General features: G+C 47.7%; 1 protein-coding gene across 4 annotated transcripts in view; it reads left to right on the top strand.

The window, feature by feature from the left end:
• TBC1D14 (TBC1 domain family member 14) overlaps positions 1-25,972 on the top strand; it is a 97,758-nt gene that overhangs the window by 7,009 nt on the left and 64,777 nt on the right. For all 4 annotated transcript variants that reach the window (XM_032493543.1, XM_032493548.1, XM_032493535.1 and 1 more), the window contains exon 2: positions 1,987-2,722. In XM_032493543.1, coding sequence (XP_032349434.1) covers positions 2,004-2,722 — 719 coding nt within the window. In that variant the 5' untranslated portion in view covers positions 1,987-2,003. The remainder of the gene's footprint in view (positions 1-1,986; positions 2,723-25,972) is intronic.

Genomic DNA, 25,972 nt, shown 5'->3' with positions numbered 1-25,972 from the left:
TTCTTTTTAATTAAAAAATGTAGAACTTTTAAATTTGTGTACTGATTTGTCTTCATGTGCCTCCTGTTGTGAAGTCTGTTGTTTCACAGAGTGGTTCCTGGAGCAGGGTTCCAGAGGTAGTTTGCTGTGGCCTTGCCTGGGAGGAGGTCCTGGCTGGGGACTCAGGGTGAGGGCTCCAGCCTAGGAAATTCAGGGCAGTGTGAACTGCAGAGCATCTAAAACACGTTCTCGTGTGGTGAGATGATGCCGGATCCTCTTGGATTATGAGCTGGGTTTTGCTCTGTAGCTCAGAGAAGCGTTCTACTTTGTGCAGCACTTCTATAGTCTCATTTTTGTATTAAGCTCTAATTTTGTTGGTATTTTTGTTTTGGTGTAGTGCAGTGTGGTTCTGCCTTCTAAGAAAAATTGATAACCAATTAGCAAGACACCATGATTAAATAATCCTTCCTTACTCAGTGGGTCACATCTCAGGTTTTTATATATAGTTCAGTCTATTTCTGAATTCTGCATTTGAATTCATTCCTTCTTATTTCTATTTTTGCTCCAGTGCTGCACTGTCTGCCTTGTTCCTTTAGTTTCTGGGAGGGAGGGAGATGATTGCTCCCCCCGTTTCTGCTTTTAATGAATTTGCTTTTGCTGTGTTGACATTGAGAGGCAGGTCAGGCTTCCGGAAGGGGAGCGAGAAGCTCACTGCAAAAGCTAAACTAACACCCCAAAGGCAGTGGTTATCAGGGTTATTGCCAGGCTTCAAACCTTCACCTCCTTGCTGTTTAATGATAACAGCTCCCAGCAGGGTGCCTGCTGGGGTGGGGGTAATGCTGGCGGGGGGGCTCCTGCATGCTTTTCCCATGGTACCTTATTTAATTCTCCCAGGGCAGTCTAGTGGAGCTGGGGTTGGGACCCAGAGATGTCTGAGTCCAAAGTTCCATTCTTTACGTTTTTCTAATCCATGGATCAAATTTAAATGCACCCCCGGATTTCTGTAGTTTTTGACATTTTTAAGGACAGTAGAAGGTAACATAACTTATGTCAGGGTTCTTAGTCCACTGGGGACCTGGCTGCCCAAGCTGGTGCACCTCCCATCCCCTCATCGCCACCCCAGTCTTGGGCCAGAGAACTGTAGGCAGGGCATATGTGTCGCTGGCAGCTCTGACTCAGCTTGCTTAGGTGTTTACTGCAGGTTCATGGTCTTTATTTTTTCCTTTGTTGTTTTTTGTCTGTACTGAGCCAGCCTTCTGATCTGGGTTTTTATAACCCCAGACTTAGCCATTCATCTGCTGGGTATGGCTTGTTTTGGGGTCAGTCATTTAGATCCAGCTCTGCTGCTAAGTAGCAGTATGATCTTGGATCTGTTTCCTAACCTCTCTGAACCTCACTTTCTTCCATGGTAAAAGGGATGATGTGCCCTGCCCTGCAGACCTGAGTAAGGTGACTAAAGCATCGTGGAGAGCCATGGCTAACTTGGATGTGTTTGGGGTAATCTCACTGCACAAGGTGTACACAGTCATCTGTCTTGATGAAGACCTTTTGACTTTTATGCTGTCTCAGAACAAGCAGAACCTTGACTTACGTTTAGATTTTGAATTCACATACTTTTACGGGTATCCTGTTTCTCATTAAAAAACACACACACACACACAAAACAAACCCCCTCTCTCCCTCCCTGGAAGAGTCCTCATGCTCCCAGTGCTGTCCTGGGGATCACAGATGGCACTGGTGGGGTGGAGGTTATGATGATAAGGGTGATTATATATACCCATCTTAAATGTAGCCTTTGTTTGAGTTATCTTACTGTTATTTTATATCATAATATATATATTATAACTCTAGCTTCCGGTCTTGACTTAAAACTCTGGTATGTAGGACTTTTTTTTAGGATCATTCCTTTAAAAGGGGCATCGAAACATTTGGACTGTGTGTCAGAGGAGTTGCATCTTTGGCTTTTTATATCCATTGTCTTAATTTCCATTTTTGTGTTTTTTCTAGTTTCTCCTTGGACCAAGATGACTGATGGAAACCTTTCCACCTCTACAAATGGCGTAGCCTTGATGGGCATTCTGGATGGTCGACCAGGAAACCACATTCAGAACCTGCAACACTTGAATCTCAAGGCACCCAGATCCCTCTCGCTGCCTGAGTATGGGCCCAAGCTGAAACTTGGTGCTTTAGAAGATCGGCACAGCCTTAAGTCGGTGGACTCGGGCATCCCCACCCTAGAGGTTGGCAACCCAGAACCCGTGCCCTGCAGCGTGGTCCACGTGAAGAGGAAACAGTCCGAGTCGGAGATCGTCCCCGAGCGAGCCTGCCAGAGCGCATGCCCACTGCCGTCCTACGCGCCAGCAGCCCCCACCAGCGCCGAGCGGGAGCAGAGCGTGCGGAAGTCCTCCACATTTCCCAGGACGGGCTATGACTCGGTGAAGCTCTACAGCCCCACCTCCGAAACCCTGAACCGCAGTGACAATGTCTCCGTCTGCAGCGTGTCTAGTCTCGGCACAGAGCTGTCAACCACGCTGTCCATCAGCAACGAGGACATCTTGGACCTCGTGGTCACGAGCAGCTCCAGTGCCATTGTGACCCTGGAGAATGACGATGACCCACAGTTTACCGATGTCACCCTGAGCTCCATCAAGGAAACCCGTGACCTGCAGCAGCAGGACTGTGATGAAACTGAGGAGGGAAAGAAATTGAAAATATTGGGACCATTTAGTAACTTCTTTTCAAGGTAACGCCATCTTTGTCTCTCTAGAAGAGCCAGGTTATTAACTTCAGATCAGCTGCATTGTTCTTGTCTGAAATGTGTGTTTCCTCCCTGTTGAGCAGACACTGTCATACAGGTAATCATGCCTTTTCCCAGTAGCCCAGAATCCTCTGGAGTTGTGTATAGGACTGGTCTGTCAGTGATTCTGCGGCTTGATTCCTCGCTGCTAGCTGTCACCTCCAGTGTCCTTGACTCACTCCACAGTCTTGTCACTTCCTGGCCTTTGACCTGCTGTGGCTGAGGGTGACCTACAAGTGGACAGTGTAACCAAATCAGCAACGTTTGTGAGGGCCCTTTACATTGATAACCTGAGCTTCTTGGGCCATGAAGAGGGACTGGTGAGGGTGACTGATCAGAGTCATAGCCCCCACGTCTTAACTCCAGCCCCTATTGGCATAACCCAGGGCTTGTCCATCAGGGCCCTTCCTGGTTGTGTCCCTTGCACCCCTGCATGGCTGTACTCTTGTGTTCACGTTCTGCCCCTGGTTCTGCTGCTGGGGTGCGTGCTGCCACTGCACTGCAGCCACACATGTTCCTGCCAGGAGCGTTTCTGTGCTCGACCCAGCTGCCCCGTGCATGTGCCTGTAGCAGAGCACGTGTTGGACATTGCGGCACTGGGTGTCCCTTTGAGATGGTGTGACATGCTGACTTGAGTCAGCCAGAGACTTCTGTGGCTGTGGGCACGCGTGTTAACTTAAGGCGGTCTCAGGTATGTCATCGGCTGGAGATGCAGATCATCTTGGATGCGTCTAAGACCAGTCCTGAGAGAAAAGATCTCCGATGTGGGCTGTGGTTTTGTGGGGCACCTGTCTCTATGATGTGCCCGTGAACAGGTACTGTGCTCCTCCCGAGGAGAATTCCTGGCCCCAGAAGCCCGTAACTCCGTGATCGCCTTCAGTGGGAGGAACCCAGGGACTGTGGGCGAGACTCACTGTCCACACTGAGTCCACAGCCCTGAAATAGTGCTGTTGCAGCTCAGGTTTGTGGGGCTGAACTGTTCCCTTTGCTCAGATCAGTGTTTTCCACTTTCCCTGTTTATGAATACCATCTGAGTGCCTGTGAAGTATGTCTCTTAGAACTCATCCCAGAACTCCAGAATCAGAATCTCAGAGGAAGGGCCTTGGAGACAGGTTTTCAGAATCACCTGGTTCTTGACAAATTTGGGAAACCCTGCTTGAAATGCGGATGCCTGGGAAACACATAGAGGAAAGAGCTTAGCTTTGGAATTCAGGAGACCTGCACTCACTACTAGCTGTGTGACCTTGAGCAAGTTACTTCACCTCTCTGAGCTACTTTTCTCATATCTAAAATAGCATGAGTAAGTGCTCAGCACATGATGCCTATTATGTTGTTGATGTACTATTTATGTCGTCTTACCTGCATTGTCCTCATTATTTGCCTTATGTCTCAGTTTCTTCCTCTGCAAAATGGGTTCATGATGAGACCCACTCATATGGTGCTCATGGGGATGAAGTGCGCTCCCTGGTGTGAAACTTGGTCCAGACCCAGGCAGAGTAGCTCTGAAGTGTCAGTTGCTTGTTGTGACGGCCATGACTTCATCCTGCTTTGTCTGCTGCCTTTGTCTTACTGTCTGTGTTGGAGCCTCTTTTCCTTTGAAAGGAAATAACGTTAATGACTGCGGATTGTTTCTTGAAAGTCTTTCTTTCTCAGCTTTGTGCCACAGAAATCAAATATCTCTTCTTTTATTTTTTGATTCTTGTCTCCTTTCCTTTGTTTTGATGGCTGTGACATTATTGTTGTGAGCCACTATTTAAGTACCTTTGTGAAGCAGGTAAAATATTAATGACAAATGAATCAAGATTTGTAATATTGTGAGCCAAGTGTAGTGAGTTTTTTGTCCTAGAGTCTTGAAGAGTTTCCATCTGTAATTCCTTTGAGAGGAAAAGGGTTCTGGGCCAGAAATGTTTGGAACCCACCAACATTTTGCAGGTGAGTGTATCTGCAGGTGAGTTACAGACGGGGCTTGGCACACAGCAGGTGCTCAGAGGACGGCGTGAGTTTTTGTTGAGGGCAGGGCTGGGGCTTGAGCTGGTCCTTTGCAGTTCCCAGCCTGGCCTTCTGCATCATCCTCTCCACTTTATCCCCTGGGCCCCACATCTCCCTCGATGCTCATGCAGTCTGTTCTCCTTGTCCGGAGTGCACTTCTAGGTTGTAGAAAGCAGTGAGGGCAGTGTTTTGGAAGCTGGTCTAGAAGAATGGGGCTCAGAGGAAGTGGTCAGGGACCTTGCAGCCTGAGGGAGCAGGCCTGTTGCTGACCCTGACTGCTTGATAAGGGTGGCCTGGGTGAGTCAGGAACAGAGGAGCCCACACTCCTCCCCCTGCACCCCGCCCCTGAAGCCCAAGCCCAGCTCCTGTTTGTGCCTTTGTTCTTTTCTTTACACGGACTGCAATAAGCACAATAAGCACCTCTGTTGCACACTCTCCTCTGAGGTTAGAGATAGTCCCTGCCCTTAAGGAGCTCACTGCCAGTGGGGGAGACAGATGAGCACTCCGGGGGTGGGGGCTCATGAGTGTCGTCATTCGTGTGTGTGTGCGCGCGCTTGTGCATGCGTGCATATCAGAGATACAGAAGTCAGGAGTGCTGGTTCAGGAGTCAGGCTGGCAGGGTTCAGAGTGAGCTGCCCTATTTAGTAGCTGTGTGGCCTTGGGCAAGTTACTTCACCTCTCTGAGCCTTAAATGGTGCATAAAAGTACTGTGTAAGGTTCAAGATCAAATAGGTAAAGTATTGACCATCTAGTACACTTTCTGGCATGGAAGGTAGTAGCTGTTAATGATTCTAACACAAATATTATCACTTCTAAAAACTATGTTTTCTAAAGCTTTCTCTAGTTCTTAACCCCATATTGTGCTTTACTTCAACTGATCCATTATTGGAAAAGATCAGGGTTTCTCCACTTTGGCTCTGTTGACATTTGGGGAAGAATGAACCTTTGTGGTGAAGCCGTCCTGTGCACTGAAATGAAGGCTGTTTAGCAGCATCCCTGGCCTCTACCCACTAGATGCCAGCAGCAGTCCCCAGTTGTGACAGCCTAAAACATCCTCAGACGCCGTCAAATGTCCCTGGAGGAGTGGGGTAGGGTGAGGTAGGAGACTTGGGCAGAATCACCCAGTTGTTGAGAACCTCTGAGCTAGCAGATTGTAAATGCTGGTATTTAGTTGTTTCTTTGAAGGAAGTTTACTAATGTAATATATATATATATAAATTAAATTATAGTTGATTTACAATATTATATTAGCTTCAATGATTTGATGTTTTATAGATTACGTTCCATTTAAAGTTACTATAAAATACTGGTTATGTTCCACTAATGTAACATATTTTGAGCAGAATCCTCATCTCATATAGAAGAGAGGGACTGTTCTAAGGGATTCTCTGAGCCCAGTGCAATGAAACAGTCTTCATCTAGAAAGCAGATATGAGAGGAATTCAGTGACACGCCAGTTTTCCGCAGGAGACAGGGCTTCAGAAGCCCAGGCTTTAAGGCTTCTAACCTGCTTTGGTCTGGAAGGTGGTAATTAGCTTTGACCACATAGATCTTCTGCGTGGCCCTCTAGTAAGTTCTCAGAAGAGCTGATCTGAGTATCCTTTGCTGAGAAGAGTGCTTGAACTGCCCTTGCAGGGTGAGAAGGAGCTTGCCAAGTGAAGGCATAGGGCAGAGGGAACAGCTCGTGGGAGGCTGTGTTTAAAGACCTGTAATGATGCGTTTTTCCGATCTGCTTCCTGACCTGGCTGAGAGCCCCCCGAGGGCACAGCGTGTGTCTGGTTCGCCCTGGCACTGAGTTGTAATTCACAGAGAGACACCGAGGAGTTGGTGGTTGAGAGCCAGAGCTACCCAGACTCAGGTTTGAACCTCAGCTCTGCTGTTTTTGACCTGTGTGACCTCAGGAAACTTCCTGAACCTCTGTGCTCCCGAGTGTATACTGGGTGACGGGGTTAACTATACTCTCATAGTTGATGTGCGGGTTAAACGTGAAGCTCTGGGCGGAGTGCATGCCCAGTGTGAGCAGGCCAGACTCGTGGCCTTACTGTCTGTTTTTGTTGGGGTTTCACATAAGAGTTCATTTTTTAAAAAGGGTTTGCCATATAAAAAAAACTTGAAACCACTGGCTTAAGAAAAAGAAATCTGTAAATGGGCACTTTGACTTGGTGTCAAAGTGCTCAACCAGAATTTTAGTTCCTAGACCGATCTAGGCTTTGGGGATTTGATCATTTGGAAGGCGGCATGAGCAGTGCTAGGGAACGCACTTGCCCCTTGCTTTCTTTTTAGGGAGGTGTGTTGGCTTACCACCAGGGCAGCTGCATCTCAGAGACGCGCGGCAGCCGGAGCCCCTGGCACAGGGAGGGACAGGCGATGTCTGGTGCTCGCCGGTGCCACTCGGCACTTTTACGTGGTCACCTTGTGTAATCTTCAGCAACCACAGGAGAGAGTGTGGTGTGTTAGATTCTGCGGGCTGGCTTGTTCATCCTTCTAGGGCACTTTCCTGTGCTGTGGAAGCTGGAGGGTTAAAATGGGCATTTCCCAGAGTTGCTGGCAGCTCAGGTTCTGGGCAGGAATTGGGTCCCCTTTATGAGCGGTCTGAGGTGGGGAACCCCCCCCGTCCCCCCGTTTTGACTGTTTCCTGCTGTTTAGTGATGTCATGGAGATGTGAGGCTTTCCTGCGGCATCGTCCCTGGGTTCATTCCCTGAATGTTTAGAAGCAGCTGTGGTGGAGGCGGTCCAGTGTGGGGGGGCTGTCGCGGTGGCTCCCTGACCCTACTGCTTTCATTCTCCGGGTCCTTAGTTCCAGTGGCAGCTCAGATGTGTTAACTCCTCTGGTCCGTCAGTTCTGTGTGGTTCTGGGAGCCATTCCTGGGGGCCCAGTTTAGAGCCGACTCCTTCAGCCCTTACAGCAGTTTTGAAGTCATCTAATTCCTTGAGTTAAATTCCTTTCTGCTTAAAATTCTTAAAGTGGTTTCTGTATTCTGCACTGAAAACTGATGGATTCAGGTAAGTACTGTAAATAATTCTCTCTTATAGGTGAGGAAACTGAGGCAAGGGGTGGTTATGTAGCTTGCAAGGAATACAAAGATGATACAGGGTTTGGGTCTCTCAACTTAGGTTTCTTTCCTGGAAAAAAGAAATAAGTTCGCACTTCAAAGGGCTGTTGAGATTAAATGAGGAGGAAATGTACATGGATGTGAAGCACCCAGCACGTGGCTGGTGTATTAATGTCTAGTTTATCTGTTTATTTTTTGCCTGACTCTAGTTTCTACTGCTTTGACCATTTTAGAATTAGCATCAGTGAACTGAGGTGTAACAGTGTAACTCTGACTTTTCTATAAAATCTACTTGACAGCATTCCTGATGACTTTGACCTGCCGTTTATCTGAGCTGCTGGGGTGTGTGTGTGTGTGTGTGTGTACGCACACGCACCTCTGTGACATCTGGAAGGAGCACTGGCCGGTGTTCTCTTGACCTACCTGTTTGCTGGCAGGTGGTCTTGGGTTTAGTGTTCTTGTTTACAAAATGAGCCGAGGGTATCCACCTTACAGAGTTGTGAGGGTGAAAGGACAGATCTGAGCAAGGTGTTGAGCTCCAAGTGCTGGGCAAGAAGACGTGAAGACGGGCAGACACAGCTGGAGGCCGCTGTGTGCACCTGTGCACTTGGAGGTTCCGTGAGGGTTAGGAGAGGGAGAGGCTTGGGCACAGCAGCAGGCCCCCTGGGGAGCCCAGCAGGAAGTACAGGGGCTGAGGCGCCAGCAGGCCTTTCATAGTGTCTTCCGTGTGCACAAGAGTGAGACAGTGTCTCTTTGGCAGAGGGATTGGCATGTGCAGAGTCGTGGGATTGGGGAAAAGTTCAGCATTTCTGGGAAAGCGCCACAGCAGGAGGTGGCCAGGATGGAAAGCAGAGGTCAGAGAGGTGATGGAGAGGTGGGTGGGCGCTCAGACCGGGCGGGACTTTTAGGACCATGTTTAGACCCAAGACTCGAAGTATATAAGAGCCAGACAGGGTAAGATAAAGGTTTGCCCGGGAGCTGGTGAACTTCCTTGATGGGAGAGGGTTAAACCTGGCTAGTTGGGGGAGCCCTGAGCTGCCTCTGAGCTGCTCCCCTTGGGAGAGGGCATAGCTCCCCTGTTCTGAGCGCACGTCTGGGCCAAGCACTTCACACATGCTCTTGAGCGGGTCACAGCTCTTCAGGTAGGAACTGTTTCCCCTGGAGGTGGGCTCAGAGAGGCTAACTGCATCCACTCCAAGTGGCAGAGCTGTGATTTGAACTTCCGCTTGTCCAACTCCAAAGTCCATGCTATTTCTACAAAAGACACCACCCTGCCCCTTGTCACGTGTATTCTGTGACCAGCAAGAGGGGGAGCTCTGGGCAGGAAGAGCAGGAGGAGAGGAGCTGAAAGCAGGTGCAGTGGAGATTCTGCCAGGTCAGCGTTCCCAGAGCTCACAGCTGCTCTGCAGAAGGGTGGGCAGGGAAGGATGGGTGGAAGTCGAGCAGAGACTCCAACCCCAGGGAGGCGGGGCTGTGGGTCTTCAGTTTCCAGAGCTTGGGAGCTCCGCAGGGGCAAGAGGACGTTGTGAGCAAGCAGGTGGAGAATGCCTTTTCCTCCCCAGGAGGTAGAGTTATCCAAGCATTCTGGAGTGTGGGAGTGGGGCTGGGGCAGCTCCGAGTCCTGAGGCTTGCTGGCTCCAGGGCAGGGTAGAGGTGGCAAGGGAAGGCTGCAGCAGAGTCAAGGACAGGTGCTGCCTAGGTCTTGAGCATGAGAGAAGCACAAAAGATTTTAGCAGCCAAGCCACCTAGTTAGGGTAGTTCCTGTTAATACTAATGGAAGATCTGGGAGGTGTCTCCATTATTCAGAGAATGGCCTTTCTGTTTTATTTCACTGTTTTCGTAGGCACGTAATTACCCTGGGTCTTTTGACCCTGCTTTGAAACCCCAACCCCAAGGTTTTCAGGTCCTCCGTTGTGAATTCTTATACCAGATGGATTTTCAGCAGCTCAACCCCCTTGATTACAGAGTGACTGCACTTCCTTTCCAACCACTGATTTATGCAGCTAAGCTCTCACCAACCATTGTTTTGGCACCTGAGAGGTCGTCGGTGACTTGACTAGACATGTTTCTCTTACCCCAGGTGAGCTTCATTTTGAGGTTGTCCTTCACGTTTGGAGAGGATGCAGCAGAGAGTGTCCCTCTGCAGACATGGCTGATGGAGCCTCAGGGGGCCAGCTGCCTGTGTGCTGGACTCATGGGGGAGGTTGGTGGTCACTGCGCGCACTGTCTGGAGAGCCCTTCGGTCGGCGGCACAGCTGTGCTCAGAAAAAACAGCTGGGTTTGTTAAGGGTGTTGCTTCCCTGTGCTTTGCTAGGCTTTGTTTTCTTTTGGCAGCGAATTACAGCCATAATTATTTATTGAGGGCCTGCAGTGTACCAGGCATTGTGCTGGGTCTTTATTTATGTTTCTCATCACGCGGTCTTCCCGGAACTGCTTACGGAGCACATGCCAAGGCACTGTTCCAGGTGCTTGGGATTCATTTGTGGACAAAACAAAGACCCTTGTCCTCAGAGAGCTTATATTCTAGTGGAAGGAGGCAGATGATAACCACAGTTAATAAATAAATGAAGCCTATATGTTGGCAACGGTAAATGCTAAGAAAAAAATGAGAAAGTTGAAGCAGTAGGAGGGACGGGGGTGCTGGAGAAGGCAGGTTACGGAAAAGGCTGGTCAGGGGAGCCACCAGAGCAGTGCCCATCAGGTGAATGAGGAGGGGAGAGCTAAGCAAAGACTCAAAGGGGGTAAGGAAGTTCATGAAGCAGATACCTGGGAGAGGAGCGGCTCAGGCTGGGGAAGGGCACAGGCAGGCCCAGTGCATTTGAGGGACGGTGGAGAGGCCCTTGCGATGGTCGGGGTGAGCCAGGGGGAGCGGGAGAGGTGAGGTTATGGAACCAGGTCCTCTGTGGGCCTGCAGCTGCTGTGGGTGATGATGGAGGGGTCTGGACCTGGGGACTTGGGTCTGAGCAGGAGATAGAAGTTAGGAGTTGTTGGTGTCGTAAGTGGTTTGAAACCAGATGAGGTGGACAGAGAGGAGGGCCGAGGAGTGAGTGCTGAGAGGTCTGAGGAGAGGAGGAACGTCACAGAGACCGGGAGGTGGGGCTGGAGAGGTGGGGGAAACGGAGTGCCGTGTCCCCGAAGGAAGCCCGGTGAAGACGAGGTGTCAGGGAGAGGGGTGTGAGCAGCTGGGCCGAGGGTACTGATGGGTCAGGGAGGATGAGGACTGACAGGTGACTTTCGAGAAAGGACCTTGGCCAGGCACGGTGCAGGTGGAAGCATAACTGGAGTGGGTTTAAGGGGGCAGGAGGAGACAAGCTGGAAACAGGAGCTCAGACAGCTCTCTTGGTGGATTAGCTGCACAGGGGAGCGAGCAAAGGGGTGAGAGCTGGAGGGAGAAGTGGTGTGAGGTTTCTTTCTCTTTTTAAGATTGGAGAAGTCTTTCTGTTTTTGTTACTGTTTTTGTTTACTGTTAAGAACACCCTAGTAAAAGAGCATAAGTTGAACACGCCAGAGAGAGGAGAAACCTGGGCATTGTCCTCGAGCCGCCTCCTTGGGGGCGGGGCCTCGGGCTCAGGTGGAGAAGTTGGCTTCAGCTGGGTGGGATCCTTAGATGGACAGGAGGCAGAGCGGGTGTGTGGGCACAGATGCTGGAGGCTCTGTGTGGCCGTAGACGTCTGGAAGTCCTCTCTCTCTGTCAGTGCATGTGGACTACTGTATTGTTTTCAGTGCTGCATCATTTTATTCATGTGAATATAGATTTTTACCAACATATTTATTTACCTTTTAAAAGACAGACTTTATTTTTTAGAACAGTTTTAGGTTCACTGTAAAATTAAGCAGAGATCCCTATACCGCCTGCCCACATGCATGCACAGCCTCCCTGCCATCAACATCCCCCACCAGAGTGGTACCTTGTTACAGTCAACAAACCTGATTGACACGTCATTGTCACCAAAGTCCATGGTTTACAGGAGGGGTCACTCTTGGTGTTGCGGGGTATGTGGGTTTGGACAAATGTATAATGACATGTGTCCACCATTATAGTATCACACAGAGCAGTTTCACTGCCCTCAAATCCCCCGTGCTCCGCCGCTTCGTCCCTCCCTCTCCACGAACCCCTGGTGCCTGCTGATCTTCCTAATGGCTCCATAGTTTGTCTTTTCCAGAACGTCACAGAGTTGGAATCATGCAGTATTGTAGCTTTTTCAGATTGGCTTCTGTCGCTGAGTAATATGTATTTGCGGTCCCTCTGTGACTCTCCACGCCTTGCTGGCTCATCTCATTTTAGTGCTGAGTGACGTTCCCTGTCCGGATGGACCACAGTTTATTTATCCATCGCCTACTGAAGGACATCTTGGTTGCTTCCAAGCTTAGCAATTATGAATGAAGCTGCTATAAACATGTATGTGCAGTTTTTTTGTGTGGATATGAGTTTTCAGCTCCTTTGGGTAAATACCAGGGAGCCTGATTGCTGGACTGAGTGATAAAAGTATGTTTAGTTTTGTAAGAAACGTCCAAACTGCATTCCAGAGTGTCCATACCATTCTGCATTCCCACCAGCAGCGAGTGAGAGTTCTCCTGCTCCACGTCCTCACCAGCATTTGGTGTTGTCCATGGAGAGTCTCTTTCTGTTGCTTCATTTTCTTGGTGAATTAGGAAGCAAGGTCCTCAGCTGCTGGTGACAGTGGGGATGGAGCGCTGGGGTTTTAGGCACAAGAAAGAGATGAAAGGTGTGGATGCCATGGAGGCGGTGGGAGGGGAAAGGGCTGGGGAGCGGCAGGCAGTGCCTCTGCCTCTGCCTCTGCCTCTTCTGCAGTGTGTTCCCTGCGGAGCTGTAGTTTTGCTGAGTGAGTCCAGTGAAATGAGAGGCAGGCAGGGTGGTTGAGAGTACGTGTAAGAGTGTGACCTGGCCTTCAAGCTGAGGGAGGGGTAGGGGATATCCGGAGGGTGTGGGACAGTGAAACAGGAGGATCAGCAGAGACCCCGGTTGATTGGGAAACCAGAGGAGCCAGTTGGAAAGACAGAAGGCTTGCATTTGGTGGAGGTGTCCTCATTGTGCAGACAGGTAGGCTTATGGTCCCATGGCTAGTTGTCAGTGGGGCTTGGAGGGGGTCGGCCCCCCTCCACCCCAAGCCCAGCCTGTCTGATGGTAAAGCTCTACTCTGGGCAGTCGCGTTGTGCACCCTGACTCGTTCCTGCAGATGCTTAACCACTGTCTGGGGGCTGGTGCAGCCTCCACGTGGGAGCAGCCTTGGGGGCCTTCTTTGTGCCCCAGGAGCCCTTGTTCACACAGAGGGGTGGCTCCCAGAGCTCGTGTGTGTCATTGTAGCTGCCCAGTGCTGGGGGTTCGGCTACCCTTCTTCTGGTGGGCCCCATCTCCTGCTTGTTCGAGGTCTGAGAGTGCCCTCACTGCAGCTGCAGTTCCCAGAATGTCTGTCGGGGCTGGAGCCCACCTGAGGGCAGCGTGGGGTCTGCACAAGTAAAGGCCCAGGTGTGCAGTGACTTACCAGTGGCTCTCATTTCCTGGGCGGGTATGTGCTCAGCGGGAGCCGTGTGTGGGAAGGGGCTGCAGAAACCTAACCGAAGGCCCCCAGGCATCAGATGGTGACGTCTTCCTCAGCAGCAGGAAATTGCCCTGGCTCTGCCACTCACTCCCTGCACCTTACAGGTGCTGTGTTTCCATATGTCAAACAGAGAGTTGGGCCAGGTGGTCGTAATGCGATCTGGAATCATTGTCTCATCTGCTTTCAGCGCCTGCTTTCCTCCCACAGGCCTGGTGACCCCTCCTGGAGGAGGTTCCGTTTCTGCCCCTCCCTACTGCGTGCGATTTAAAGGAGAAGAATCTCAGGAGTGGGGGCTCCCTTTGCTGTCGTTCCACGGCTCCTAGCTCTTGTGGTTGCCATGGCAGCTGCCACTGTGCAGTGTCATCCCATGGGCGCCCCCAGCCTTGGTGCCCCTTGAGGGACTGTGTCTCATTGCATGCTGGCACCTAGTTAGAACTCAGTAGGTGCTTGTCAAATAGTTGAATTCAGATGCCACTCATTTCCTCAGTGAATAGCTACCTGGGACCCTCTGCTCCCTTTCTTCCAAATAAACTACCGTGTGGCGCTTATAGTCCACTGCTGCCACACGACTCCAGGAGATGGTCCATGTCAGGCTCTAAGTGCTGGGGAGAAATCAGAAGCAGGGTGCTGGGAGAGGGATGAGGGCTGGCAGAGGATTGGGGTGGGGGGTTCCATTTTAAATAGAATGGTTGGGAAGGGCCTCACTGAGCAGGTGACATTTGAGCAGAGATCCGAGCAAGATGAGGAAGAAGAATGTTCTGGCAGAAGGACAATGTTAAATACAAAGGTTCTGAGGCTGGTGAGGACTTGCCTTGTTTTTCAAATGTCTGTGTCTTGTGACCTCCACTGACCTATACCCATCTTCTCGAGAAACAGACCAGTGGGCTCCACATCTCTGGTCCCACGGCAGTTCCTCAGCCACACTAGCCATATTCCAGAGCTCAGTAGCCACTCGTGGCCAGTGCCTGCCACATGGGACAGCTTGGATTTATCCATTCCCATCATGGTGGAACGTTCTGTTGTCCAGCCCAGGGCTGGTAGAGATGGTCCAGATGACAGTCTGTAACTTTAATTTTAGCCTTTATTCTCATGTCTGAAAGCAGCACATGGTGGTTGTGAAATAATCGAATCAGTAATGAGGTGAATGAAGCCAGGGGGAGCCTGCAGAAAGAGCCTGCGGGACCCCTTGGGGAGAGGGAGGAAACAGGCCGGGTGGCCTGCTAGTAAGGCGGGCGGGGTGCGGAGGGCCGAGCCGCTTCCTCCTCTGGACTGGGGCTTTGCAGGTGTCGTGGCACTCCCGCGCTGCCCCATCTGACGCTGCCCGATCTGACGCTGCCCGCAGCTCCGGGCACACTCACTGAGACACTGAAGAGTGGAGAGGGAGGAGCTGCCCCTCTGACATGTGTTCTGGAGGTGTCTGTTGTGCCTCCAGCAGGCTCAGAGGGGATTCAGAGAGTGCAGTTGTAGAGCCAAAGATGCCAGTGCCCGTTCTGCCCTTCTAGCTGGGTGGCGGGTAAGTTGCTTTATTTTCCTGAACCTTAGTTTCCTTATCTCTGAAGTGACAATTAACGAGGCAACACGTGTAATAAAGTGCTTGGCACAGTGGTTGGCACTGCGCTCTCTCTAGAACTTATCAGGGATCTTTTTTCTGCTTCTTGCTTGAATGAATGAATGAATGAATGCTAGTAAGTGCCAACTTGCCCAGGAGATGAGCAGCAGAAAAGGGAAAACAGAGAAACAAAGGACTCCATCCGTCCTGAAGGGTGGACGCCGGTGGATTTCTTTGGCCTTTTGACTTGACTGAAAGCAGGCCGCCAGTTAGTTTTTCCACGGTCTAGCCAGCGCTGCTAAGTGTGGGTCTTAAGGGAGCAGGAAGGTATTCTGGGAAATCCCAGCTGGGTTTGATGATCTGTTGCCTTCCCATTTGTGGGTTGGGAAACTTGTCTGTATCTGAGGAAAGAAACCTTTTAAATTCAGCCACTTATTGTTGGGTGCTGACGTTGAAATTCGTGTTTGCCTCATGTGGGGAGGGCAGGGACTTTTCACTGCGGAGTGATGGAATTAGTAACATTCAGGAGGGGCCTGGAGTGAGCCAAGAAAGAGCATCTTCAGCCTGCACATCTGTTTATTTGTCCCACTTAGTAGCCAGATGGTGTTCCTGATAAACCGCACGGGCTGCACTGATTTCTCTGCGGTGGGTCTGCCCTGACTTCTGGAAGGTGAAAGTCCTTAGAAATTTCACAGCCACAAGCAAGGTGGTTTTGGGAAGTGGGGAAGAGGAGACTGTGTTTGTTCTTTGCAGGATTCATTTGGCTTCCTGAGTTTATGAAGCACGTTCTGTACAGGCACCATCTGGAGATCACACACTGCATCTTTATGGAAGTTGAAGCTGTGGTTGGCCTGGGAGGGGTGATTCAGTACGAAATGCAGGACATCTTGTGGGAGCGTAAGAGTTTGTGGGGTTCTGAGAAACCCACAGGCAAACCCATTCCCGCAAAGCAGTTCTTCAGCCACCAGCTACTTTCTGCTTATAAATTAACTTCCCTTTCCCCAGGTGGATATAAGATCTGTTCTACTTAAAAAATGTTGGTGGAATGATTCAACAATTAAAACTATCTTATTCTGTTTTCTACCTTGAATAGTATCTATTCTGAAAGTATTTGTTTGTAGGACACCGAATATTTGATACAACTAACATTAAATTCTTTTATGCCTTTTGTGTTTTCCGTAGGCACATCTTACTAGATTGCCACATCAAATCAGCTAGTTCCTGTTTATGTTGAGTGAGTTGGGTTTGTAACTGAGAGTTGTTTCAATTCCAGTTCTGCTGATTCTTTGTTGTGAGTAGTTGTGGTTTGTCTCGGGATTCCTGTAAGGCCCTGTATGTGGAACAATGATGAGTCATCCAGATTTGCCCAATTGCCACTTTGGGCCCCACAACAGTCTAGTTTTCCTGTTAATTCCCCTTTGCTTCCAGCCCGAGGCAAATCCAGGCTCTGTACAGGGTTACAGGGAGTGGTAGCTGTCTGCATCGATTTGAAAATTAGAGTTTGGAATTAAGTCCCAGTTTCCTTTAGGTTTCAGATTTGTGTGTTCAACACATTTCATACCAGGAAAGGGGTGTACAGAGGAAAGGGTTAAGATGGACTCTGCCTCCCAGTTCATGTCCTGCAGAGGTGTCGACCAAAAATAATGCGCAGTCTAAAAGTTGAGAATTACGTTTTATTTGGTGGCCTTACTGAGGACTGTAGCTCGGAAAGGCAGCCTCTCAGATAGCTCTGAGGGGCTGTTCCGAAGAGGTTAGGGAGGAGCCAGGATACATAGGAGTTTTCTGCTGGGGGAAAACACACACACACACACACACACACACACACACACACACACAACCATGTAGCACAAAAGATTACTGCTAATCACAAAAAACAGACATCTTACTCAGGTTAATGATTTTAGTGCGTTTCTATGTATAGGAAGATGCAGGAGTCTGGGCTGATTGAAATTATTCCTTTGATACGTATCTTGACTACCTAGGGCCAGTCTCCTGTTTTTCTCTGTCCTGAGTCTTCTCAGGGTGCACTGTTGGGCTTGATGGCTGCAGCATTCCTTGTTTACTGAAATGGCAGCCAACGTTTTTTTGTCCACAGGTGGAAGGGAGCCTGGTATGAGGAGGAAGAAAAGGGTGAGAGGCCAGTTAGATGAGGAAAAATTATTTCCTGGCTCAACCCTTGGCCTGGCACCTGTTCAGTTACTCTAAGACATTACCCTGAAATGAACATGCTTCATTCCTTTTAGAAGTTCCTTTGACAGCAGTTGTTTTTAAAGCAGGAGAAATTGAGTGATGGTCAAAGTTTGTGGGGAGAACACATGAATATGTAACAAACTTGAAATACATATAATGGCTTAGACACAGTGGAAGTTTTTTCCCACACCCTCCCAAGTTCGTTCTTTCTTGTGACTCTGGCGATTTCATCGTGAGGACTCTGGGCCCCTCTGCATCAAGCCAGAGAGGGGAAAAAGCCTGCAGAGGCTGGACGTGGGAGGTGTTCTGGGCTAGGCACTCTTGAAACCGTACCCATCACTCCACTTGCAGTTTATCTGCTGGAACTCCATCCTGTGACCACACCTACCTGTAAGGGACGTTGGGAAATGGGACCAGTGCCCAGGATAATGAGGAACCGGGCTTGGTGAAGAGCTAGGAGCCTCAGGCAGCCTTTTTTGGGGACCATTTTTCTTGATTCCCACTTCTCCTTTCTTCCTTCTTCATGAGAACTAAGTGCCTGGAGTCGATCAGTTGAATATTCTGTCATTCTCTTGCTTAAATGGTAGTTCTCACCACCTGCAACATAAACTCCAAAACTGACATAGGAAGCATTCTGGATCCAGCCCTATCCACCTCTCGCCTCCAGCTCCCATCCTGTGCCACAGCCACAAAGACTGAGCTCGTTAGTTAGAGTCTCTGAACCTACCGTGTCTTATCTCTGCCCGTTCTGCTTCCTCTGCCTGACAAACTTCTGTTGTCCTTTAGGATTCAGCTGAAGTGACACCCCTTCTGAGAAGCCTTCTTTGATCACCCTAACCCCTTCCAGACCCCTCCTTTGAATCTCATGGTCCCTGAACTTCTTTTGAGGCAGCCCTGACACCCTCTGCAGCCTCCCTCAACAGTGAGCTTCCGGAAGACAGGAGCTACGTCTTACTCATTCTGTTTTCCTAGCCGAAGCAGGCACTTGGTAGATGCTCAATAAATAATCTTAAGTGAATGAGGGATAGACTATAAATCTAAATAAAGAGATCTGGTACACTTTTAAAATCTAAATATTTCCCTTTTCGGTTATATTATTGTTCTAGAATTTGGGAGAAGGCCCTTCCTAAAAGTTTGGTCTCCCACAGCAGGTCACCCAGTGGTGTGGGTTTCAGATGACTCACGTGGCGTCCGCACCTGTGGTGTCTGCAAAACTGGCATGTTTTTCTGAGAGGTTTTTTTTTTTGATGATAAGTGTTTTTACATATGTTTTCATAAAGCTGCTCATTGTTTAAAAATATGTAGGAAAATTTTGGCTTTTTATGTTCATCATTCTATGTTTGTCCTTTTCACTTTTATACCTACTACTAGTTTTCTTTTCTTGCTGTATTGCCTTACAGATTTTCTATGAATTTTAAACATAAGAATGTGTGCTGTTTGGTATCCTGCAAACTTTTTACTTATGGAAAACTTTTTCCTACATAATTAAAAATTAATTATTCATACACTTATTAATGTCTTTGTGGCATTCCATCCAGTGAATCATTTACTTATCCAACAATAAGGAAATGGTTTTTGTTCCCGCTTTGGGGTGATAAAATTACCTGTGTTCATGTAGTGTGCAGTGTCTGCATTTCAGGTGATTTCCTGAGACAGAATCCCAGAAGTGCTTCTTGCTTCCTAACTATGGTCCTGACCCCTAGTCCACTTGGATCTGCCCTCTCCTGAGGTGATGACAGCGAGCCTCCAGGAGCCCCTGAGCTTGATGCAAGTTTACTGGCAGTGAAAAATCCAGCCTCTTGTTTTATGAATGAGGAAACTCTCAACAAGGGCTGCTGGACGGTTTGAATTGCTCACAGCTCAGGTCTCAGGTTACAGTAAACTGAAGTGTGGAAAGATTTGTCTTACCAGGTCCTGCTGTCTACACAATGCAGATACCTTTGGTTTCCTCCTCTCCTTTTCCTGGACCCTTGCTCTGGCTCGTGGGACTGACTCTGAGCCCAGCATTGCAGGTTCACACTTCCCTGCCTTTGCCTGAGATGCCCTCTCCTCTGCCCTGTGTCCCCTTGGCCAATTTCTGAACATCTTTAAGGCCCGGCACAGCTGACGCCTCTTCTGTGCACCCTTCCTTTCATCACCAAGGCAGAGGCAGCCTCCTACAGGCATGCTGCTCTCTGTTCCTGCAGCCTCAGTTTGGTCTAGCTTTGTTCTTGCTCTTACTGTGAGTCCCTCAAGGGCAGGGCCTGGGTCTTAGTCATCCTTGATCCCTGATGCCTGCTGTTCTTGATTGGCCCTGGAACATTAGCAGAATATGGCTTGGTTCTGTCCACTGGAACAGTGTGGACTCTTGTTCTGGAACCACATGTGAGAGACTGGTTTATTTCAATCCACACGGGCAGCTGCTTCGTGTCATGCTCTGGGGGGCTAGGCATTTTCCATATGAGACCAGGGATCTGCTGGGTTCCGAGGGCATGGCCTGGATTTGCTGCAGTGGAGGGAGAGGGCACACTCAGGTGGGCTCTAAAAGCTACCTGAGTTAGGAATTGGCATATAGCCTGGATCAGTGGAAACAGGAGATTGGAAGACCCTAGGAAAGTTTACAGTGTCAGGCAGGTGTTCACAATTTGCTTTTACTTTAGTGAGTAGAATTGTTGGAATGGTTTAAAGCAAAATCTGAAAGTAATTCACTGTTCATGGAAATTGTTGGAATTGTTTAAAGCAAAATCTAAAAGTAATTCACTGTTCATGGAAACTGCTGGAAAGATGTTACTCTTAAATCCATATAAATTAAAGCATCAATTAAAGAAAAGAGATGGCATGAGAAGGGAACATTTATTAGTTAAGGAGCAAAGTTCTCAGCTGTTGCAGCACAATAGAATTGTCCAGGATAATTAAAAAAAAAAATCCAGGCCCCACCCTCAAAGATCAGTTTTAATTGACTTAGGGTGAGATCTGGGCTTTAGGAGTTTTTAAAAACCTCCCTAGGTGATTCTAGTTGAGAACCATCCGTGGGAAATATGGACTTAAGTCCAAATCCAGCCCTTCAGTTTACTGCGTGACCTTAGGCAAGGTTACATCTCTGAATTTCCTCATCTTGAGGAAAATCATAGATAAGTCCCTAGAGCATGGGGACCTGTGTCTCTGGTCTTCGGTGATTGTATTCCTTGAACTTGGCACAGTGCCTGGAACATGGTCAGTGCTCAGTACGTATTTGTTGAATTAAAAAAAATAACATTCATGAATAGGGTTAAGATTAGATGAGATTCGAAGCTTGGCCGTATATAATGAATAAATTTAGTGTTAGTAATAAGCACCCTTAAGAGTCACAGAACAGGTACCTGAGTGGTGGTACCTCACTTCCTCTGAGAAAACTGAGCAGTTCATTTCTTACCCAAAGTTAGGCAGCTTGTTATGAAGCTGGGATTTGAGCCCAGGCCTGCCTGATTCTGAATTCTGTGTATGCTTTTTCCACCTTGGGTCAGATCTTACTCCTTAAGTTCCCTGAAATTGAAAGAACGTAGTCATTTCACCCTGATCCCCAGACCCCTCGTGGTTTGTGATGCTTACAGACTGTTACTACCTAGTGCCTCTGCTTTCCCTCTTTTTTAGTATTCAGTTGGAAATGAAGAATACATGTGTTTTTTCCCTTAGTAGCGTTCTGTACTGCATTGCATAGGCATTTTTTCCCTGCCTTCTTTCTCTCCTTGTGAAAACCTAGGCTGATGTTAGAGAATGCATCCCTGTTTAATTTTTCCTTCCTATATTTAACTGTTGGGAGTGTCTGAAGGAGATTCCAAGGAGGTTGTGATGCAGGGGAACACTGGGTTTTGTTTTGGACTCTGACTTATCAGCGAGAGGCACACAGGCAGGAGTGTGTTTCAGGGTTAGTTAATGAATTACCTGTTAATGCAGCATATCCAGCAGGTTTTATGCCAGGCCTCAGGGTAGGATCCCCACCCCCACTTTGTAGTGGGAGGTGATGCGTGAATAACCAAAATACAGTCCCCAGCTGGCTGTCAGACATCAGTCAGCGTGAACGTGCTCTGGGGGCACAGAGGAGGGACTAGGCAGGCTGGGGCCCCTCAGCCCAAAAGGCTCTGGAGGACAGTGGTTTGAGCTGATTTGGTGTTTGCTGAGGTGTCATGTGGTAATGGGGACAAGTGCCCACTGGCGAGTGTTACCAGTACCTTCCGGGTCAGTTCCTCGCTCCCCAAGGGCAACCACTGCCTGACTCTGTCGTCATACCTGAGGTTTCCTTTTTTTTTTTTTTTTGGAACTTCAGATAAATGGAGTCATACAGCACATACTTTTGTGACCAGCTTTCTTTGCTCACCTTTGTCCGAGGTTCACCCGGGTGGTTACTGTGTGGCAGCAGGGTTCATTTTCTTTCATTCTGTATAGTTTTTAGTTGTATGGATGTACCTCTCTGTGTTCTCCTATGGATGGATGTTTGATTTGTTCCGTTTTTGATGACTGGGCAGAGTGCTACTCTTAATGTTTCTGGTGCCATATACCTCAGGGTGAGAGTGCTGTCTGCTTGAGTGGATGCTGCCGAGTGGTTTTACCATGGGGTGGTACCAGCGCGTGCTCCCACTAGCAGCATGCAGGGGGTCGGGGTGCTCCACATCCTCTCCAAAACTCAGCGCTGTCAGTCTTCTGTTTTTCTTTTGTTTTTCTTTTTGCCATTCTGGTAATAGGGTAAGGGTATGTGGTTTTAATTTAAATGTCTGATGACTAATGATTTGATGCACTTTTTCTTATCTTACCATTGAGAATCATCTGGTGTGACCTGCTTGCTGTCTGAGGTTGTCTTACTGATTTGCAGGCATACTTTATATGTTCAGGATGAGAGTCCGTTGTGAGATATGTGTATTGCAGTACCTTCTGCACTATGGCTTTTGTTTTTATTCTAATAATGTTTTTGAATTTTGTTTTCTTAACAGAATTTCTTAATTGTAATGAATTCAGCTTTACAGAATTTTTCTTTTTACAATTAGTGCCTTTTGCATCCTGTTAAGAAATTCTTTTATCTTCTAGAAGCTTTGTTTTGCTGTTACCAACTAGATCCATGATCCATCAGAATTAATTTTCTGTATAGTGTGAGGTAGTGAGCGGATAATTTTTATTTATTGTAAAGGTCACCATTCCCCCTGAACCTTTGAAATAAACCAGGTGACCATATATGTTCCATCATTTATTTTTTCTTTCACTAATATTCAAGACCTATAATAGGTCTTGATAGCTAACAGAGTAAGCCCTCTTGCTTTGTTCTTTAACATTATTTTGGTTATTCTAGGTCCTTTTCATTGCCATAGAAATTTACAAATCATTTTGGCAGTTACCACAAAGAATCTACTGTGGTTTTGTGTGGGATTACCGTGAAACCATGGGTCATTTTTTACTATGTGTAGACCTTTTGATCTCTGAATATGGTACGCCCTTCCATTTATTTAGGTTTTCTTTAATTTCTCCACAATATTTTATAGTTTTTTAATGTAAAGCTTTTGTGTTTCTTTCATTAACTTTATTCCAAGACATTTGTTATTTTTGATGGTTTTAGAAATGCCATTTTATGAATGTTGAAATGGAGTTAATTTTTGTGTATAGAGCTTGAAACCTGTGGTCTTGCTAAATTCAGTTCTAATAGTTTATGGATGCTTTGGATTTTATCTGTAGAAAAATCACGTTGCCTGTGGATGAGTTTTGTTTCTTTCCAATTCTTACACTTTTTATTTAGTTTTCTTGCTTTATTGCATGACTAGGAATTCCCATACAATGCTGAATTGAAGTGGTACTGGTCCCTGGGAAAGCTTTTACCATTGCCCCTATTAAGTGTGATTTTTGCAGTAAGATACCTTTTATCAGATACCTTACTTTAAATTGAATACCTTTTGTTAGATTAAGGAAGATCCCTTTTATTCCTAGTTTTACAGTTTAAAAGCATCATGAATATGTTGTATTTGTCAAATGCTTTTTTTCCCCTGTATCTGTTCATGGTAATATGTGTTTTCTCCTTTATTTTGTTTATGTGGTGAATAACATATTTTTCTAATATTATGTAAGCTACCTTTGCATTCCTAGAATAATCCCAACTTGTTCTTGATAAATCATCCTTTGTGTCTGTCATTGGATTTGATTTGGATTTGATTTGCTAATATTTAAAAAATTTTTCTATCTCTGTTCATTAAAGAGTATAGCCTGTAATTTTCCTTTCTTATAATGTTCTTGTCAAGTTTTGGTACCAAGATTATGCTGACCTTATCAAATGGGTTGAGGAATGTTCCGCCTTCTGTTTTCTCAGAGTTTCTATAAGACTTTTCTGTGGTAGTTAAATGAACTGACCAATGTATTAAAACTCAGAACTGTACACCAAAAAGTCAGTTTTCTTGTATATGAATTAAAAAAAATAAAAGCTTTTGCAGGAATTTTTAAAGTGTGCACACATACTCCATGTCAAATGATCCTCTAAGGGCATCAGAAAGCCCTGGTTTTTTCTTGGTGAGTAACACTTGTAAATGTATTCATTGAGCGTCCTAATAAATTTGATTTGAGTGTGTGTGGAGGGGATTAAAAGGTTTGTTCTCTGAAAGAGTTTGTGTATTTCTTCCTTCAAAGTTGGGAAGAATTCACCAGAGAGACCATCTGGACCTGGGTTTTTCTTTGTGATTTTTAAAATGATGGATATTTTTGGAAATTACTTTTTGTTGAGGTATGATTATAAAACATGAACACTGCAGGTTGAGGAAGCATTTGGAAGGATGTGGGAACACGAAGCTGTAGGGCCTACAGTGCAGGAGAAGCATCCTGAGGAGGAGACTGTGCTGAAGAGGCGGGTACGGGCCTATGACTCCGCTGTGGTCAGGCTGTGAGTGATTGCTCTGCCCTCCCCCTCAGCAGCTCACCTGCCAGACCGAAAAATGGCCACGGACTCCTTGGGTAGTAAGGAATTTGACCAGAAGTTTTAAGTAGGATAGCAGGAAATTTAAGTGTGTAAATATAGTCAGAACAGTGCTTCTCAAACTGAAGCAGCATCAGAGCCACCTGGAGGGCTCTTTAGAGATTGTGGGCCCCACCCCAGAATTTCTGATTCAGTAGGTCTGAGTCGGGCTCAAGAACTTGTATTTCTAGTCAGTTCCCCGGTGATGCTGCCTCTGGTCCCGACAGCCCACTTTGGGGTCCACAGCACTACGGAGTATGTTGGTTATGTTGGTTAGTGTCAGCTGCACTGGACAGGGGTTTGTCACTTTTGTTCACTGGTCCCAGGGCCTGGTACAGACTAGGTGCTCAGTACCACTCTTGTGCCCTCTTATCGCCCATATTTGATCATCTGTCTTGTTTTCTTTTTAATTGCAAAGGTAAAACATGCCTGTTTGATTTTCAAAAAAGCAATACAGAAATTTGTAATGTAAAAGTAATATTTCTCTCTTTATTCCTCACCACCACCTCTTGCCAGAGACAACCATCTCCTGACTGTCTCCAGTCGGACTTCTTTTTGTGCAGTTGGAAACATACAAACACGCCAACAGGTGGTTTTCTTTTTCAAGGGGACTAGGGGGCTGATTATGACAAAGAGGACCCTGGCTGGGCACCTGAAGGGTTGTTTCTACCATGGGCTAAGTGTTGACGCTGGACTGAATGATGCCTGCCCCAAGGGCCGGCCAGCCCATCCTAACTTCTTGTGGGTTTAGAATAGATCAGTTTTATAGAACTTGACATTGTCAGTTAGATATTGTCCTTCAAACTTATTTAACGCTATTTGAAGTCATGGAGGGAGAATCCCCTAGTGATGGTTCTAACGCAGGTATTTGGACAGAGATTTATGTGACTGTGTTTGGTGACTCATGTTAAATACCTGATTGCTTCTCACAAAGTGCAGTGTCTGGCACGTGGGAACACACAAGGTTGTTCCAGATAGGATTTTGCCGTGCTTCTTGGCCAGCAGTGCCTGCGGGTTTTATGGCTCTGGGTCTCCGCAGGGTGCTGAGATGGGCACTGGAACCAGTCCCTCAGCTTTGCTTCCCAGGCTGCCTGCATTCCTCCCTCCGTGACTAGCGAGGAGTCAGAGCCCTGCCCCCACCCGCCTTTCCCGCCAGTTCGCTCCGCCCTGTGTGCCTTAATTTTCTAGACTGTGTGCAGCAGGGCTCCGAGGGGCCCATGGTGCTTCCCTGGAATGGTGGTTCCAGCGGCCAGGGCTGTTTCGAGGGGAGGGTCAGTGCTTCTGTGACTGTCCTTTCAGAGCTGTGTCCTTACCCTGGACACAATGGCTGTCTCCCCTGCGCTTCTGTTAATGGACAGGTTTGTGGTTGCAATCTTGCCTTTCTTGTTTTGTAATTGGAGACTTAACTGGAGCAAGCTTTCTACCGTGTATGATTTAACCCCCAGCCCCGCGTTGGGCAGAGCTGTTTCCTTGGATAGTCCTCAGTTGAAAATGGGTGTGATCTAGCAGGGGCCTACTGTGTGTGTGTGTGTGTCCCAGGACCGCTCCGGCCTGTGTTAGACGCATGCGCACTGCCCCATCTTGAGTTGACTGTCAGCACTGTTTTTAGGGATTGACAGTTTAGCATCAGATGCTTCTTCGGGAACATTTTCTGAGAGAGGAGAGACTCCAGATACTTCTAGCTCTTGGGCACTTTTATGTGTGTGTGAAACTAGGGATTTTTGGTGCAGCGGTTGATCACAGTAATAACACCTGAGTGTCTTCCTTACCCACCTTCCTAATACCCACGGGGTAGGTGGGATTTAATCACCCAGGAGGTTTGCTATGCAGACTGCTGTTTTGTCTTCCTTGTTTCTGGGACAGTTGAAGCGGACTAGCCTCTAGCCCTGTGTTTTCAGAGCAGAGTCAGAGGCCTAG

The sequence above is a fragment of the Camelus ferus genome, chromosome 2 (genome assembly GCF_009834535.1).
Source record: "Camelus ferus isolate YT-003-E chromosome 2, BCGSAC_Cfer_1.0, whole genome shotgun sequence".
Classification (NCBI taxonomy): domain Eukaryota; kingdom Metazoa; phylum Chordata; class Mammalia; order Artiodactyla; family Camelidae; genus Camelus; species Camelus ferus.
The sequence above is the reverse complement of the archived record's forward strand: the minus strand, read 5'-3'. Positions and strand labels throughout refer to the sequence as shown.